Source organism: Vanacampus margaritifer, chromosome 10 (assembly GCF_051991255.1).
Source record: "Vanacampus margaritifer isolate UIUO_Vmar chromosome 10, RoL_Vmar_1.0, whole genome shotgun sequence".
NCBI lineage: Eukaryota > Metazoa > Chordata > Actinopteri > Syngnathiformes > Syngnathidae > Vanacampus > Vanacampus margaritifer.
In genome coordinates, this window is record NC_135441.1 from 8,447,501 (window position 1) to 8,461,928 (window position 14,428).

Genomic DNA, 14,428 nt, shown 5'->3' on the forward strand with positions numbered 1-14,428 from the left:
TGATCATTAAGCAGTTTGTAATCCTGCTCAGCCGAATTCATAAGTTAAGCAAACCGTGTGGAGTGCAGCTGTCTCTTTGGAAGCTGGCTGTTAGCTCGCAGCAGCACTGGGGGCTAACTAGCAGCTAGCAAGTTTAACACTAAGCATCTGCTAACGTGTGCAAGACAGTTGTCTCCCCTGTATGTATTTCATTCCCACGCCTCTTTCTTGTCCACAGCTGTCCCACGGAATAAGCAAGAGCGTGTGTTGACGTGAGAAGTCAAGTTAGAGCAGGACAACACCCACTCGGGTGCCACTTGGACTCACTGAAGCTACGTTAACTTACCCTTCCCCAAAACGCGCGCTTGTGTGTGTTTCAAACGTTTACTAGCTCAATCTCTTAAATTCACCTTAATTACTGTGCCGTGAGTTTCCCTCTAACTTTGTTTTAATAGTCTACAATTTAGCACTGAATTGATGTCAACCTGCGGTTGCCATCATAGCTAACCCACAGCGTGACGTCATCGCGTAGACGTTACGCCACGTGCGTAACTTGCTCATTTGTCTGAGAATACTGTTCCGTTGAACAGAGATGGAAAACATTTTCAGCTAAATAAAAACAAAATAAAAAAATAAAAAAAACTTTACATCACACACAAACACTTTAAATATTTAAATAAACCGTACATAGATTAAATTATTTTATTTTTATTTCTTCTCCTCTTTGCCTTGCATGTAAAACACTAGTCGCCAACCTTTTAAAAACACTGAGCTACATCTTTGGTACCGATTATAATGTTAAGTCCTACTAGTCGGATACACACTTATGATTTCACAAATTTGCTCAAATTACCTTTATTAAAGCAACTATTGTATATGATCAATAATAATCAATGCTAGCCTAGCCTATTCGTTTATGTGGAGATGCTGGTGCTCAAAGCACTTCAAAATGCAACACTTTCCTGCCAGTGTTAACATTTTCAAATGATCAATTTTCCAGCATCCCTCGAAAATCACAATGTTCCATCATGGTGAGCTAAATTTAGCACAGGCCCACAGACTTCTCATGTGGTCCTTGGGGACCCACAGCCGCCACACTGGTGACACCGGCACCATACACTTATTTATAGACACTACTGATGGTAAATTACAATGAATTCATCTTTAATCATCTTATCATAAATCAATATGGAAGTGAAAATGTGTGCTAATACTATGTCTGATAATGACTGAATGCTTAACTCCAATTTAAAGTGTGTGTGATACGAGTAATCTTAATCTACAGTATTCCGCTATAGAAAAACATTTCACGTAATTTCCACTGTTTTGGTTTACTGTACTTTTATATTCTCTACATTTATCATTGACTCTATTTAAAAGTGTTTTCTGTAGTGCTCAAATAGTCACTCTCAATGTTATTTTCTGTATTTGGTCCGCATCACTCAACTACTATAAGCCTATAGGTCTAGAACTAGGAAGGCAATGCCCCATGCTTCTCCAAGACCAGTGCTCTCACAACTGGGATACAAGGTCTACATTCATAAATTCTGATTGTCACCTCCGTACGATATGTAGGATTATTTGACATGGCTCTAAATAGCAGATCAAATGAGCATCAGTTAGGTCTTTCCAGAATGAGCATTATAAATTGATAAAACTACTTGTTTACAGCTTAAGATATTTGTTTCCAGCATGCGGTGTATAATGAAGTGAAAGGATGAATCAACATGGTATGTGCTTTTCGATACAGGGTAGATGGCATTGTACAGTATTTGTAATTAGATCCATTTAAATGCAATAATAGGGATTTTATAGAGATTACAGGGAAGAGCAACCTTATTTCACAAAGAATGAAAGAATAAACACAATTTTAGAATTTAATAACAGTACAGTAGAACCAAAATGGGCTCTCATTCCACATGAATAAATCCATAGTCAAAATATTTTAACTTAATCAAGTACTTTTCCACTATTCATAACGACATGCATACACAGAAAGATAAAAAAAAGTACAAAAATATATTTGCACGCTGCATTGTTCACTGGCAGGATTGTACAGTACAGTAATACACCAGATTTACAGACACAAGCATGAACTCAGTTCAGTAGACAACAATTCACACATGCCAATGAGCATAATGGGACACATTTACTTCGCATCATAGTTTGAGTTTGTTCTAAATTAACTTTTATTCAAATGTTTATTTCATAAAACAAAGCTTTCCTAGCTCAAGTTTTTCCACTACATGGCATCACCTCTTATTTGGCTATTTAATGTATTTTTATACCGCTAAGATATTTGATACATAAAAATATGGAAGACCATTGTGAAAGAGAGGATGTACTTCCACATCCACTTCAACACAAAATGATGCGTTGAAGTGGATCACTCAGGGGTAATAATGATTTTGGAGTGGATAATGGGCCCAACAAAATGGCTCAGGAGGCACATGATGGACTTCACCATTTTAAACTGTCTTCAAAACGCTTTAATTTGCCGCCCACACATTCCAGACAAGACGCAATTAAACTCTTCAAGTTATGTGGTCAACTACAGCAAACGGTGTTGAACTATTAAAGAAACAGCGTCCACCACACCACATGCAAAACAAAACAGTTTTGACAGAAATTTGGTAATATCCTGTGTTTTTAGTGCATATATAGGTAGTGCTTAATTGGGTCATGTGGCAGCTGCTACATTTTCCACTATATGCTACATTGCTTAGGTAGCGCAGTAGGCAGCATCGTCAGAGTCTTGATCTCGGCTGCTCTCCTCACTAAAAGGCGAACGGCAGCTCAGGTCCGCTATCCCAGACTCCAGATCACTGCCGTTGGAGTGACTGCTGGAGTCGTACGTTTTGTTGAAGTCTTGGGGCGAGAGGGTCAGGCTACTGCGTGGTGGCTTTAGCTGACAGGGGCTGCTGGTCAGAAAGCCTGAGGTGTAGTCTTGAGGGGTGTTTGCCAGGCCGACATCATTGCCAAAAACCCAGGCTGTGGGGCTTTTATCAAAGGTGGCTGCTTTTGGGCACACCTGCTTCTCCTCCAGTTTGGAAATTTTCTATTGATCAGGAGAGACAAGTGCAAGCATTGAAGCTATCAAGATAATAAATATATAATATAATATTTAAAAAAAATCTTTTACCTGCTTGTGCGAGGCAAGCAGCTCCTCTAACTGCTCTGTTTCCTCTTGAATGGCCCGTAGGTAATCCTCTACAGACTGTCGAGGGTGCATCCCGCGGTTAAATCGGTTGTACAACCCCCTCCAAAATCTGGACAACAAAACAATGATCACTTTGCATTTATACAGAGCAGTCAAAAGGACAAAAGGATGCTGACAGTGTAAATATGTTGACAATTCTCAAATAACACACACAGAAGTCTTCCTACTGATTTACAAAGTGGCAAAATTCATTGCAAATACAGTGAAACGTCCAAATTTAAATACCCCTGATATTTTAAAGTGCCCACACCTGAAATCATCGACATTCAATGCAACACTGACATGACCATTTAGAAACCTTGCCAGAACACGGTATAACAGTTTTAACCAGATGAATCATTTGTGTGAAATAAATGCTGTGACATACTTGAACCAATAGGGGGCGGTAGATGGCTGAAGGAGTCCCTGTGTCTGGCTGAGGTCTGGTTTGTACAAGAGGTTGGTGTAATCTGCCCGGTTGGACCACAGATAATGCCACAGAGAGTGGGTTCTTTCACAAATTCTATATGAAGTGAAATTATATTGAATAAAGAATATATAGTTCATTTTGTACACTGTTAAAAGCAGGGGGGCTAATCTTACCGGAGTTCTATCCTTTCCCGCTGATTGTTGCCAATAAAGTTTCCATATTGGCAGGAGTAGATGTGGCTGTGAATAGTGATTAGGAACCGCTCATTGAACTCAAACGCGCAGGGAAACTGCTCCATCAGTTGCCACACACACTCCAAGAACTGATCGATAACAGGAGACACTTCTTTAGAGTCGCCATTTAGGTGGTTACATCTGAATAGGAAGTGAGGAGTGTTAGACTTCACCACAACGTCAAAAGCATCATGCTATGAAACGACTCATCAATCAAACCTGTGAGAAAACTTGTGGCCGAACGAGACCCAGTCTTTCTCGATGAGAACCTAAGTGCAAAAAAGACATGTCCAAGTCATGTTATGAGCAATCTTATATTAATGGTTAGCACATACCCGTAGTTGAGAAACATTCTTATGGGCAAAAGTATTGCGATAAACCTTACGAAATCAATCAGGACGTTGGACTGAGCAGGGGTGTCCAAACTATGACCCGGAGGTCATTTGCAGGCCAAAATCTGTTTTTTAGTGGCCAGTTGCATATCATAAGATTAACTCTTAACTTTTAACACAGCCCATACATACCATTTGGCTGGATTGTACTATGATCTTTCTGCAACAGGTGGCATTTTATCTCTCACTTCACTGTCTTCCACAATTCACACATTATTCACTAAGACGCACCATGCAATCGCAATTGTTTGTGCCACTTCCAGCTGTGTGTCAAGGTTGGCTTAGTCTAGATTGTGCTTGATTTGATTCTGAATATGGTGATGTAATTCTATTACGTACAGGTGCAGATCTATTCTAATAAGATGCTTGACCCACTTTAATCACCACACATTTAAAAAAATATATATATATCATAATCTAAACAAAAACAATACACAGTTTTTTCACGTATACACGTTTGGACACCCTTGGAATATATCATCCCCTTATCTTCATTTGATATTAATGCCATTTTGCTCATACATTTGGGACGAATTCTATGCTCCGTCTTTGTGGAAACAATTTGCTGAAAATTATTTTCATTTCAAGAGTGACTGTGCCCCAGCGCAGAAAGCTGAATTTTTCCATAAATAGCAAAGAAGACTTTGGTGTGGGAGCTCTACCTAACACCTTTGGGATGAACTATCCAAAATGTTCTTCCAAAGACACATTCCAAATTCCAAAATCACCACAGAAAAGTAGAAGTTGCTCAGATGTAACAAAGAGACCCACATCCCAGATTTCAACCAATTTCAGTTCCTGGTAGAATGGAGCCATTAGATGACTACTTGTCCACCCTTACTTTAGTCCACTCTGTGTATGTGTCAGTGGAGTCAGTCTGTACCATGAGTCCTTTGATGGTCCGGTAGTATGGATCCAACAGCACGCAGGCCACAGAGCACACCTGAGCAGTTCGGTCCCAACCATCTGAACAGTGAACCAGGACGCTGACACCCTCTTCGGCGATGGCCTGCAACGCGCACACAGGATATTACACTTTGATGGTGAACTTCAACTTCTTTACAGCATAGGAATTGCCATAGTTTTGAGGTATCAGGAACATTTTGAGTGTATTCTTGGAGCATCTTCCTTTCAGTTTTATTTAAATCAAGTGATCGGTTCAACTGAATTCAGGTCAGGTGATTGATTGGCTGTTGCATAACATTACAATTGTATGCCTTAAAAATGTATCGGTTGCCACTACATATGCTTCGGGAAATGTTTCATCTGTACTGTGGAACGCCATCCAATAAGTTCTGAAGCATTTGCCTGAGCCAGTAATATTGCCTGAAACACTTCAGAATACAACCTGCTGCTTTTTGTTGCTGTTAGAGCAATAAATATAAGGGAACCAGTTCCATTCGCAGCCATACATAATACATATACACGATAGCCTAGTAGGGTTGCACAATACTGTATTGGAAAAACATACAATATGAGATATAGTTGTTGAATATTGCGGTATTAATATTATTGCGATATTTAATATAAAAATAATATTTTTATTATCTAATGAAAGAATAAAAAATAATTCATGTGGCAAAATATGCAAGCTCAATGTATTATTTTAAATAATTGTAATTACCTGAGATAATGGTGATACACATTTACGTTTGGGCCCGACTGGTCAAATTCAGATAAAAGCATACAATTCCATATGAAACTTACTGCATGTCTTTGTGATATGCATATTGCATGGGCCAATATGGCAATATTGATATTTTTTCAATATATTGCCCAACCTACCTACCTGGCCATGGAACAGCTGAGTAGCCCAATTGTTCCATTACTTTGCTCCCTTAAAAAGTAGGAGGCACATATACAAACTTTCCTACAGCATTCACCTGATTTGGATGCAATACCCTCAAGTAAAAGGTGAAAGTCTTCATTTAAAGCTCATGGTGTCTGTTTTATTTGACATCCACTGTGGTGGTGTTTAGAGCCCCCCCAAAAAATGAGAATAGAGTCAATGTCCCAATATTTACGGACCTGACTGTAATTAACTATTTTTTTTAATGGGGTCAAAATATTTAACTATGTAATATTAATAGAGCATTATTGTATTATTTATTTATCAACTCAGAAAAAAAAGAAAACACTGCAGTACAAGCTAATATTTAGAGTAGTAGGGAAGAAGACAGCAAGGATTCATCAGCAGACTGACCTTGGCAACAAAGAGGCCTGCATCCAAAATAGCTTTGATGTGCTTCAGCCAGCCTGAGCTCTCCAGGCCGTCCAGGAAGTCAGACATCGAAGGGGAACGCAGCTCACATACTGCATTCACAACACAGCTGTCTCAGTGGCAGGAAAAACGAGACTTTATTCAATAACACACGTGCTCAAGACACATTTCCTTTAACAGACGCTCTTTTTGACTCGACGATTGAAGACGTGTTTGCTTTACAGTGAATTGCCGTTCATTGTTTAGGTTCCTTCAGGCTCCTGTTTATTCACACGTTGCTACTCCATGTGTATTAAAATAGAAGTTGTTTGAAGGTTTATAATTATTGTGACATCAACGCTAACTTCCGTTATTACGGCTATGGCATTTCACATTGTAACCTAGCAGACATTTGTTAAGACAAAATTTACTTTAGTTATACATTTTGATGCTCAAAATATTCCATGTTTAATCAACTTTGTGTCCGTTTTACAGTAAAGTTCAACTGTGAGTGACAAACATACAGCTTGAAGCGAGTACACTTTGTCTTTTATTTGAAAAACTGAGCAACAAAAGGCACTCAGGGATATTTTAAAACTATATTTTAAGTTCGAGTGATTCAAAGATTGTGGGAGGGTTTCAACTATAAAAAGTTTCTATATACTGTATTACTCTGTAGCATTTAGTATTCAGATTCATGCATGTGGTGCATGCAGCAGTCACATCGCCAAACATAACCCTCCCATCATCATGCCCAAAACTTTGCCAAGCAATCAAATGTGTTCCTGTAATCTGAAACGTAATGATGATAATGCAGTTAGATAATGCAGGTCTGCTTCAAGTTTGACTTTGACCTGATAGCGTTTCTTCCACGTAGCCTGGCAGTCACTTGAAAATGGCTGATCTTCACCCACCCACACTTCCAAGTCATAGGCGAAACTTGGCTTATAATTGGTAAAAGTCGTAAATGCTTCAAGCCTCACGAAAGATTCACTTGATTGTGTTCATACTTGATCAGTCAAGAGTGGGCAGGCTCTTCAGAGACCCACAAATTTGTATTGAATCAATTACAAAGTACATTTTGCATGCTATATCAGCTTCAACCATAATTTAAATCTTGAATATATGTCAGATTGTATTTGGATAAAATCTGCGTGCCATGTTTTTCACAATTACATGTTATCTTTCTTTGTGTATATGTATTTTACAACTTGAAAATGCAGTCTATTCCCGCAACAAGTGTACATTTTTGTGGAACATGCGCAATTCTAAAAATCATTCAATACTTGTGACAAACTTTTTTGATAATAACAATTTTCCCTGGCACCGTGAAATTGTGCAGATTTGTGTATGATCCTGGGGCAATGAGAGCGTGGCAGGTGAACAAGTTCATTGTTACTTTAATAACTTATTGTACGAGAGCAAGACTACCACCTAAATGAAACTTTCAAGCTGATGCTGCCAGGCAGGGGTGGGGGGGTCCATAAAATTGCATTTCAGCATGCGATCGGACATACTAGCAATATCTGGAGGCCAGAGTTTTTGTCTCAACATTCTAATACTCTTCTGAGCTGCCAGGAGGCCAAAAAAAAGAAGTTTTTACAAGTGGACAGCAGCTACAATTTTTCAGAATAGGAACCACATCATTCTCACGCCCTCAGTTTTGCTTTGGGGGTAGGTCGCAGATTGTGCACTCCAGGAAACCAAAATAGCTCAGAAATAAAACCCAGATGGATTCAAAGTCTTCCTGGGATCACCCCGGCACAATACCCAGAAATTCTCCTGTGGGCTCAATTGAGGCCTGATTGCAGCACAGTGCAGTCTGTCTGGCTGCGTTCGTCTCAAAAAGCCGAAGTGATAACATGGGGTCACGCTGTACTATAGACATGTGAAAATAACAAGAGTTGGAAAGATGAAGCCAAATATCATACATTGTTTCCATAAACACTGGAGTGATGAAAACATTTCAGAAACACTGAGAAGTGCGCTGCCAACCAACATTCCAGCAATAAAGCCTCTGTGAGAATTATTGTACCTTCTAGCATTTTTTGTTGGCTGCTCCTCATCACGTGGATGTTCTCAATGGCGATGAACTGGAATTTAATGTGGGAGTAGTTGTCCTCATTTTCATAGCCTTTTCCTGCTGCTCGATTCGCCATCGCATTTAACTGGAAAGATATTTGGCTGGTCGTTAGAAGATAAGTTTGTTTTTGACGTTAGAAAACAGTTACGCAATACTGATCATGGTGTTCCTAGACAAGAGCTAAGAATTCTCCCAAGTGTTTTTTCTATGAGCATATCCAGCTGCAAAAATGCTGTTTGGAAAATAAAACCCACCTGAACATACACCACAATACTGCATGACTTGTATTATTCTTTCCATCCGTGGGGGCTCACCTTGGGCCTGGTGTCCACCACATACATGAAGTCGCTGCGGGGATTGGACCTCAGTATGGTCTTCAGCATCTGCTCATCCTCCAAGCAGCGAGCATTGAAGCCTGAAAGAGGCTGGCTGCTACGGCAGATGGTTGCCTGGGAGGAAGCGAGGGGAAGCTTCACATGTGGATTCTTTTGCATCAATCAATTACACTGAGCTCATTTCTGTCAGTTATTACCGTTCTTACTTTAAATGGACATTTTGGGGGACAAATACAAAACATTTGAAGCACTTACCGTGCATATTAGGAGGAATAATTTTCTCATATCGCCATTTATTAGCCACAGGAGACGAAGCCAAGAATTATTATTCAGTTCTCCCTTTAGACCCATCAACCAAAACTTAAGCCTCTTGTATGTTTTGGTCTTCACACACTGGACACTCAACCCTGGGAAGTTGACCTTACACTCATAAAGCACTCCCAACTGTTGTGTTAAGGACTAATAGAATGATTTATGAACATTAAGGCTGATGAACATAAATGTGGCCAAGATGCTTTAGCACAAGAGTCATACGGAACTTCTAATTGAACGCAAAGAGCATTTTGACATATTTACTTAGAACGCTGGGCAACCCAACAGACAACTTTCTTCTTTCTTTTTTTTACTCATTTACTCCCAGCCATTTTCACTGAAGCAACCTCCTTCACTCCCTGCTGTTTTATTGGATTTTGACTGATTTTGCAAGGCCCACAGAACATTGTTTATTGTTATGAAAACATGGAACCTACCAAAAAAAGATTAGTCTCTTCTTTCATCAGGAAAAAAAAGGATATTTCTATCTGTTTCCGTTTTGCAGCAAGTTTCATCATTATTCACAAATCTGTTTAAAACAGTGGGGGAAACAGCTTGTTGCAACATGGCCTTGGTTGAACTCTTATACTCTGCTGCCACCTGCTGGCCATTTTTGTAATAACTACCATTGCTTCAAGAATTCTCTTCAGTTCAGAGGCTGCATCTAAACCTTCTGTATATATATATATATATATATATATATATATATATATATATATATATATATATATAATATATAAATATATAGATAGATACAGATATATATATAATTATTTCTGTATTTATTTATTTCATGTTTCTGTGTTTGTTCAGCGTTTCATGAATTTATTTTATCTGTCAAACTCGCCCATCAAAGTTAGTGGGCGGGGCTAATTCACTCAAATCTTGTCTAATCGACTCCTTCGGTTTCAAGAGGTTAGAAACATGGTGGATAAGGTGATGGATTTTTTTTGCTGATATAGATTGATCGAGGCTTGTTATTGTGCAAAACCAACATAAAAATAAATGTGATATTTCTACTATTTCCCTAACGTACAGTTTTGACTTGTAGGTGTTTCCATTGAAGAGTGATTTGCTTCTGAGGCGTAGTTCTCGTAATGTCCCGCCTCGACTCTCGCGAGATCTCGCAGTTCTTGTAGGCGGTCACGTCACGCTAACGGCTCCTTATGAACATCAGGAGAATAAATAGAATGCGTGTATGGAGCCGCGGCAGCCTTGGCTCAATAAGACTTGTAGTCCCCTCAGGAAGAAATTCCGACACAAAAGCGAGTGGCCCTGTACTTCCAACTTTCTTTTCTTCCTTTTACCGGGCGGGGCCACTTGACTACAGGAAATGCGAAAAAAGTGACTTCCATCTCAACACGTCTCAAAAAGCACCTCATAAGATCGTAAATCTGAGTCTAATGGTATAAGGCACCTATTGAGGTCAATAGCGCCACCCAGCCTAACCAATTGTGTTTACTAGCTACTCACGCTGCATCAATTCATTATTCTGAAATGGATTTGCCTTGACTTGGGGAGCAGGGTGACCAATCAGGTGTTAGGACCTGCCCACCAAACTTTGATGGGTGAGTTTGGCAGATAAAATAAATTCATAAAACACTGCAACACAGTGACCATGAAACAATTAAATAGAGAAATAATTATATATATAATTATATATATATATATATATATATATATATATATATATATATACAAATAATCATAGGTAACTTCATTAATTAATGACACATTGATTGATTTAATTCCATATTTAATTAATACATTAAACATTTAATTAATTAATGACACATTTATTTAATTATTTAATGGTGTATTCATTTATTTAATTTTGGCACTTTTGGTCCTCCATAATTATCGGCGCCGATATTTGGCATTTTGACGGATATCGGTATCTGCCTTCTTTTTTTTTATATATATTTTTTTAAATCTGATGATAATAGATCCATTTAAAACTGTGTAGACCTCAGGGAGGTATTTATTTAGATTTTCTGTTAACTTTAAAAGAGATGGTGCTGACCCTCGGAACTCTCTGCATTAAATTTTTATATATTTTTTAAGTAAAACAAAGATACATGAAAGTTTAACATTTCAGTTATTTTATAATTTTAGGAAAAAACATTTACTGTAGAAAACTATGATACTTACTTGTTTAGTTTTCATTTAGTTTTGTCCGTGAAATTTTTGTTAGAATTTTAAAACACAAATGACGATTGTTGATAATTAAAAAAAAATTAAAAATATATCAACATTTTGCTAATCTGAAAAGTTGTTCAAAAAAACATTCTGCTTCATGAAGTTTCAACAGAGTTAAGAGTTGGAATTTTTATATATATATATATATATATATATATATTTTTTTTTAATGCCAATATTTTTCCCTTTTACTAAATAACGGCTCCAAATATTAGTTATAGGTCTCCTTCACTAGTAATAATCGGTATTGGTATTGGCCCTGAAAAAACCTAGTCGGTCTATCTCTACTACAGTAACCAGACTGTTTGAATGAATAAATCACAAACCAAATTGTTTCAATTAAAAGCACGTACTCTAAAGATACTGTTCGTATCAAGATTTGTTTTCTGACTATTTAAAGAATGAGCGATCACACACAAAGCATCAACTTACATGATTTTTTTTGTAGTAGTATGAAAGAGTAGGAAATCTTCCTCTGCTCCTGAACTTGGAGCTTCCCGTGATGACTGACGGAGTTGTTGACTCGGGTACAAAGAGTTCAGCAGGGTAAGTGTCACTCACCTAGAAAAATAAACAAAACCTAGTTATTGCAAGGGCCACATGTGTGAAGATCAAGTGCTTGGTCACGGATCTCAGCGCGCTGACTTTGTAGTGTCGGTTAAGCAAGGAGAGTTTCCACAGGGAGTTTGGGATTCCCATTCTGCTGTACTCAGCTCTGAGGTCCAAGAAGTCCCACTCCCGTCGTCTCTCCTTTTCATCATCGTTTGGTTTATATGAAAAGCAATAGAGCTCAGCATAGCGCTCTACAAGGTAAAATGAAGGTTGGTAGATGTCAGCTTGAGAATCAGAATCTCACATGTTTAGTCAGGAAGTCAAAGATTGGCAAACCATTTTTTAATCTATTGTGGTTATTTTGGGGTGTTTATTTATTTATTTTTACTCCAAATGTATTTCAGTGTAGATTTTTCACTATTTACAGGCCGGCCTGGTCCCCATGCCCTGCAAATAGCGAATATCAAATTTTTGATAGCCAAATGTGCTGATTATGTCAAAAGTTATTCAAATGTTTAGATGCTATGTCTAAAATAAAATAAAAATCACAAGGTTCCAGGATTACAGTCCCACTCCAATATTGTGGAGGTTCAACTCCAGCTACTGAATCTGGACTATCACTGACTTAATTATCATGCAAACGAGTCAACTCCAAAAGCCAAACTGCTCATGAATCGCTTTTCCTGCTTAGTGGCAGTAATAACTTGAACAGGATCAAAGCAAGCAAGTCACCTGGTTGAGAGAGACGCTGCAGAGACAAATGTACATCATGGCACTCTCGCTCTTGAGGTATGACAAAATGAAGAACCTGGAAATTTTTGCAGCGTATAAGCAGAGGACATCCAGACGGCGTGGTCGCTTGTTTCTCCACACTGAAAACCAAACTGTGAAGCACCTAATGAGACAAAAATAATATATCTTATGCTCTGACATTTACAGAGGAAAGAACACTCATAAAGTACTTTTGTCTTTGAAAACACTGAACTGATCGTGATCATTCCTTTCGTTACTTACCCATGTTTCATTGCGCATTCTACCTTCACTCTCCACAAAGATGGTGTGGGTGGCCGTCAGGTAGAGGGTGCCCAATCTGCTTCTTTTGGTGAACACTCTGTCAAGCAGCCTGACCTTCTCCACCTGGTGGAGGCAGCAGACGCACAATCAAAAACTATCATTGCTAACGAATGACGTCATTCTCAATCTCCTCAGACACTAGCCGCGGATTGACTTGCATTGACACAGCCTAGGTTACACTGAAACGCCCTCTCAACGATCAGTCGACGTGGCTCTCGCCGCGTACTCCCTTTCAATGGAGACTGTATGTCCTTTACTGCTGAATATAAACCTTACAGACCGAGTGACGACTTGACACGGGTGAGGAAGGTGCATTGCGGAAATGATGACTCAATCAGATTTGCGGTTACCTTTGGAAGTCGGATGTGCTCCATTGGTTTGTATGGAGCGAGCCACAAACACAGTCACAAATCAATATCACCACTGATTATATGCAATCGGGGCACAAACGTTCAAGGTTCTGTTCGATTCAAAACGCGTCGTCTGTGGCGCTTAGGTAAACAAACAATTCAGTTTACACACGTCCAGCCATTATGATGGAAGCTCTCAGTTGCGTTGCACTGTCAGTGCTAGGTCCTAAAGCCCCCTGTAAGGAGATCTTTGCATCATGTCACATGACGTGGATAATTTAAAAAAAAAAAAAGTCTATACGCCTATGTTCAAATGTGAGGGTTGGTATAAATAATTAATTATTTTATTTATTAATTTATTTAATAAAATAAAAAATTAGACCAAGAGAGCTCATTAATTTAAAAAACCTTTCTATTTCCACCGTTAATGTGACCTATAACCTGTACAATTTGGGAAGGAAAAAAAATCTAGAGGGGAATGTGCAGATCCAGAATTAACCAATCCCATTAATGTTAAATGTTATTCATCACACCTATCACCAATTAAAATGCCTCTGATTATTAGCCCCAAATAAATTTAAGACGAATAAATCAATAAAACTTGCCGCATGTGTCGCACATTGGCATTGGCGCATATTTTGAGAACAAAAAATGTTTTATTTTTTTGTACAAAATAACCACAATCTTCACATTTAGGATTACAAAGTTTATTTTTATTACTGTAAAATAAATTATTACCTACTGTAGATGGCAGTCCTTCCTTATGGATATCATTGTCCTCAAGGAAATGTCCCATCCTTTTCTGCTGATTCTAGACCACCACATTCTGTCTCCTGTTTCTATCCTAGGTCTCATATATAGTATGTCCCTTCTTCACCTAATAAATTTGACAAAGGCACAGGCCCAGTTTGAAGACCCTTCTGGATGTGTTTGCTTTTGTCCTTCATTGATAGTGCTCTGTCCTCGAGGGTTCTGATCACCACTAGCTTCCGTTCTAGTGGATGATTGAGAGCAGGTACTACGGGTCTGGTGGGTAGTGAGTCAAGTTTGTAAGTAGTTCATGCTGTAAGGTGTTTGCACTATTTTGGTT

General features: G+C 38.6%; 2 protein-coding genes across 6 annotated transcripts in view; both read right to left on the reverse strand.

Moving 5' to 3' along the window:
• Positions 1-539, reverse strand: part of cnot7 (CCR4-NOT transcription complex, subunit 7) — a 16,851-nt gene extending 16,312 nt beyond the window's left edge. Inside the window, exon 1 of one of the 3 annotated variants that reach the window (XM_077577326.1) lies at positions 390-539. The gene's annotated coding sequence lies outside the window, so the exon portion shown is untranslated. Of the gene's footprint in view, positions 1-54; positions 251-325 lie in introns of those variants that run through there. The other 2 variants (XM_077577325.1, XM_077577327.1) reach the window with 2 other exon arrangements.
• A 1,303-nt stretch (positions 540-1,842) lies between these two features.
• Positions 1,843-13,571, reverse strand: mtmr7a (myotubularin related protein 7a). Of its 3 annotated transcripts, none has more exons than XM_077578002.1 (14): positions 13,339-13,571; positions 12,929-13,051; positions 12,647-12,809; positions 12,008-12,165; positions 11,795-11,923; positions 8,831-8,965; positions 8,469-8,601; positions 6,437-6,546; positions 5,117-5,242; positions 4,061-4,110; positions 3,782-3,982; positions 3,567-3,701; positions 3,122-3,248; positions 1,843-3,037 (listed from the first exon to the last, which is right to left on the reverse strand). In XM_077578002.1, the coding sequence occupies exons 1-14, from the start codon at positions 13,360-13,362 to the stop codon at positions 2,702-2,704; spliced, it is 1,950 nt and encodes a 649-aa protein (XP_077434128.1). In that variant the 5' UTR covers positions 13,363-13,571; the 3' UTR covers positions 1,843-2,701. The 3 variants fall into 3 exon arrangements, with proteins under 3 accessions (XP_077434128.1, XP_077434129.1, XP_077434130.1); XM_077578003.1 differs by lacking the exon at positions 13,339-13,571 and adding an exon at positions 13,147-13,279; XM_077578004.1 differs by lacking the exon at positions 12,008-12,165 and having other exon boundaries at positions 13,339-13,366.
• Positions 13,572-14,428: the final 857 nt, after the last annotated feature.

Excerpts from the sequence above, each read along its gene's own strand:
- mtmr7a (XM_077578002.1), bottom strand. The coding sequence starts at position 13,362 with ATGGAGCACATCCGACTTCCAAAG. Across the intron at positions 11,924-12,007 it reads TGCTTAACCGACACTACAAA|GTGAGTGACACTTACCCTGC; the intron begins GTCAGCGCGCTG and ends TTATTTTTCTAG. Across the intron at positions 3,983-4,060 it reads GGCCACAAGTTTTCTCACAG|ATGTAACCACCTAAATGGCG; the intron begins GTTTGATTGATG and ends CTTCCTATTCAG.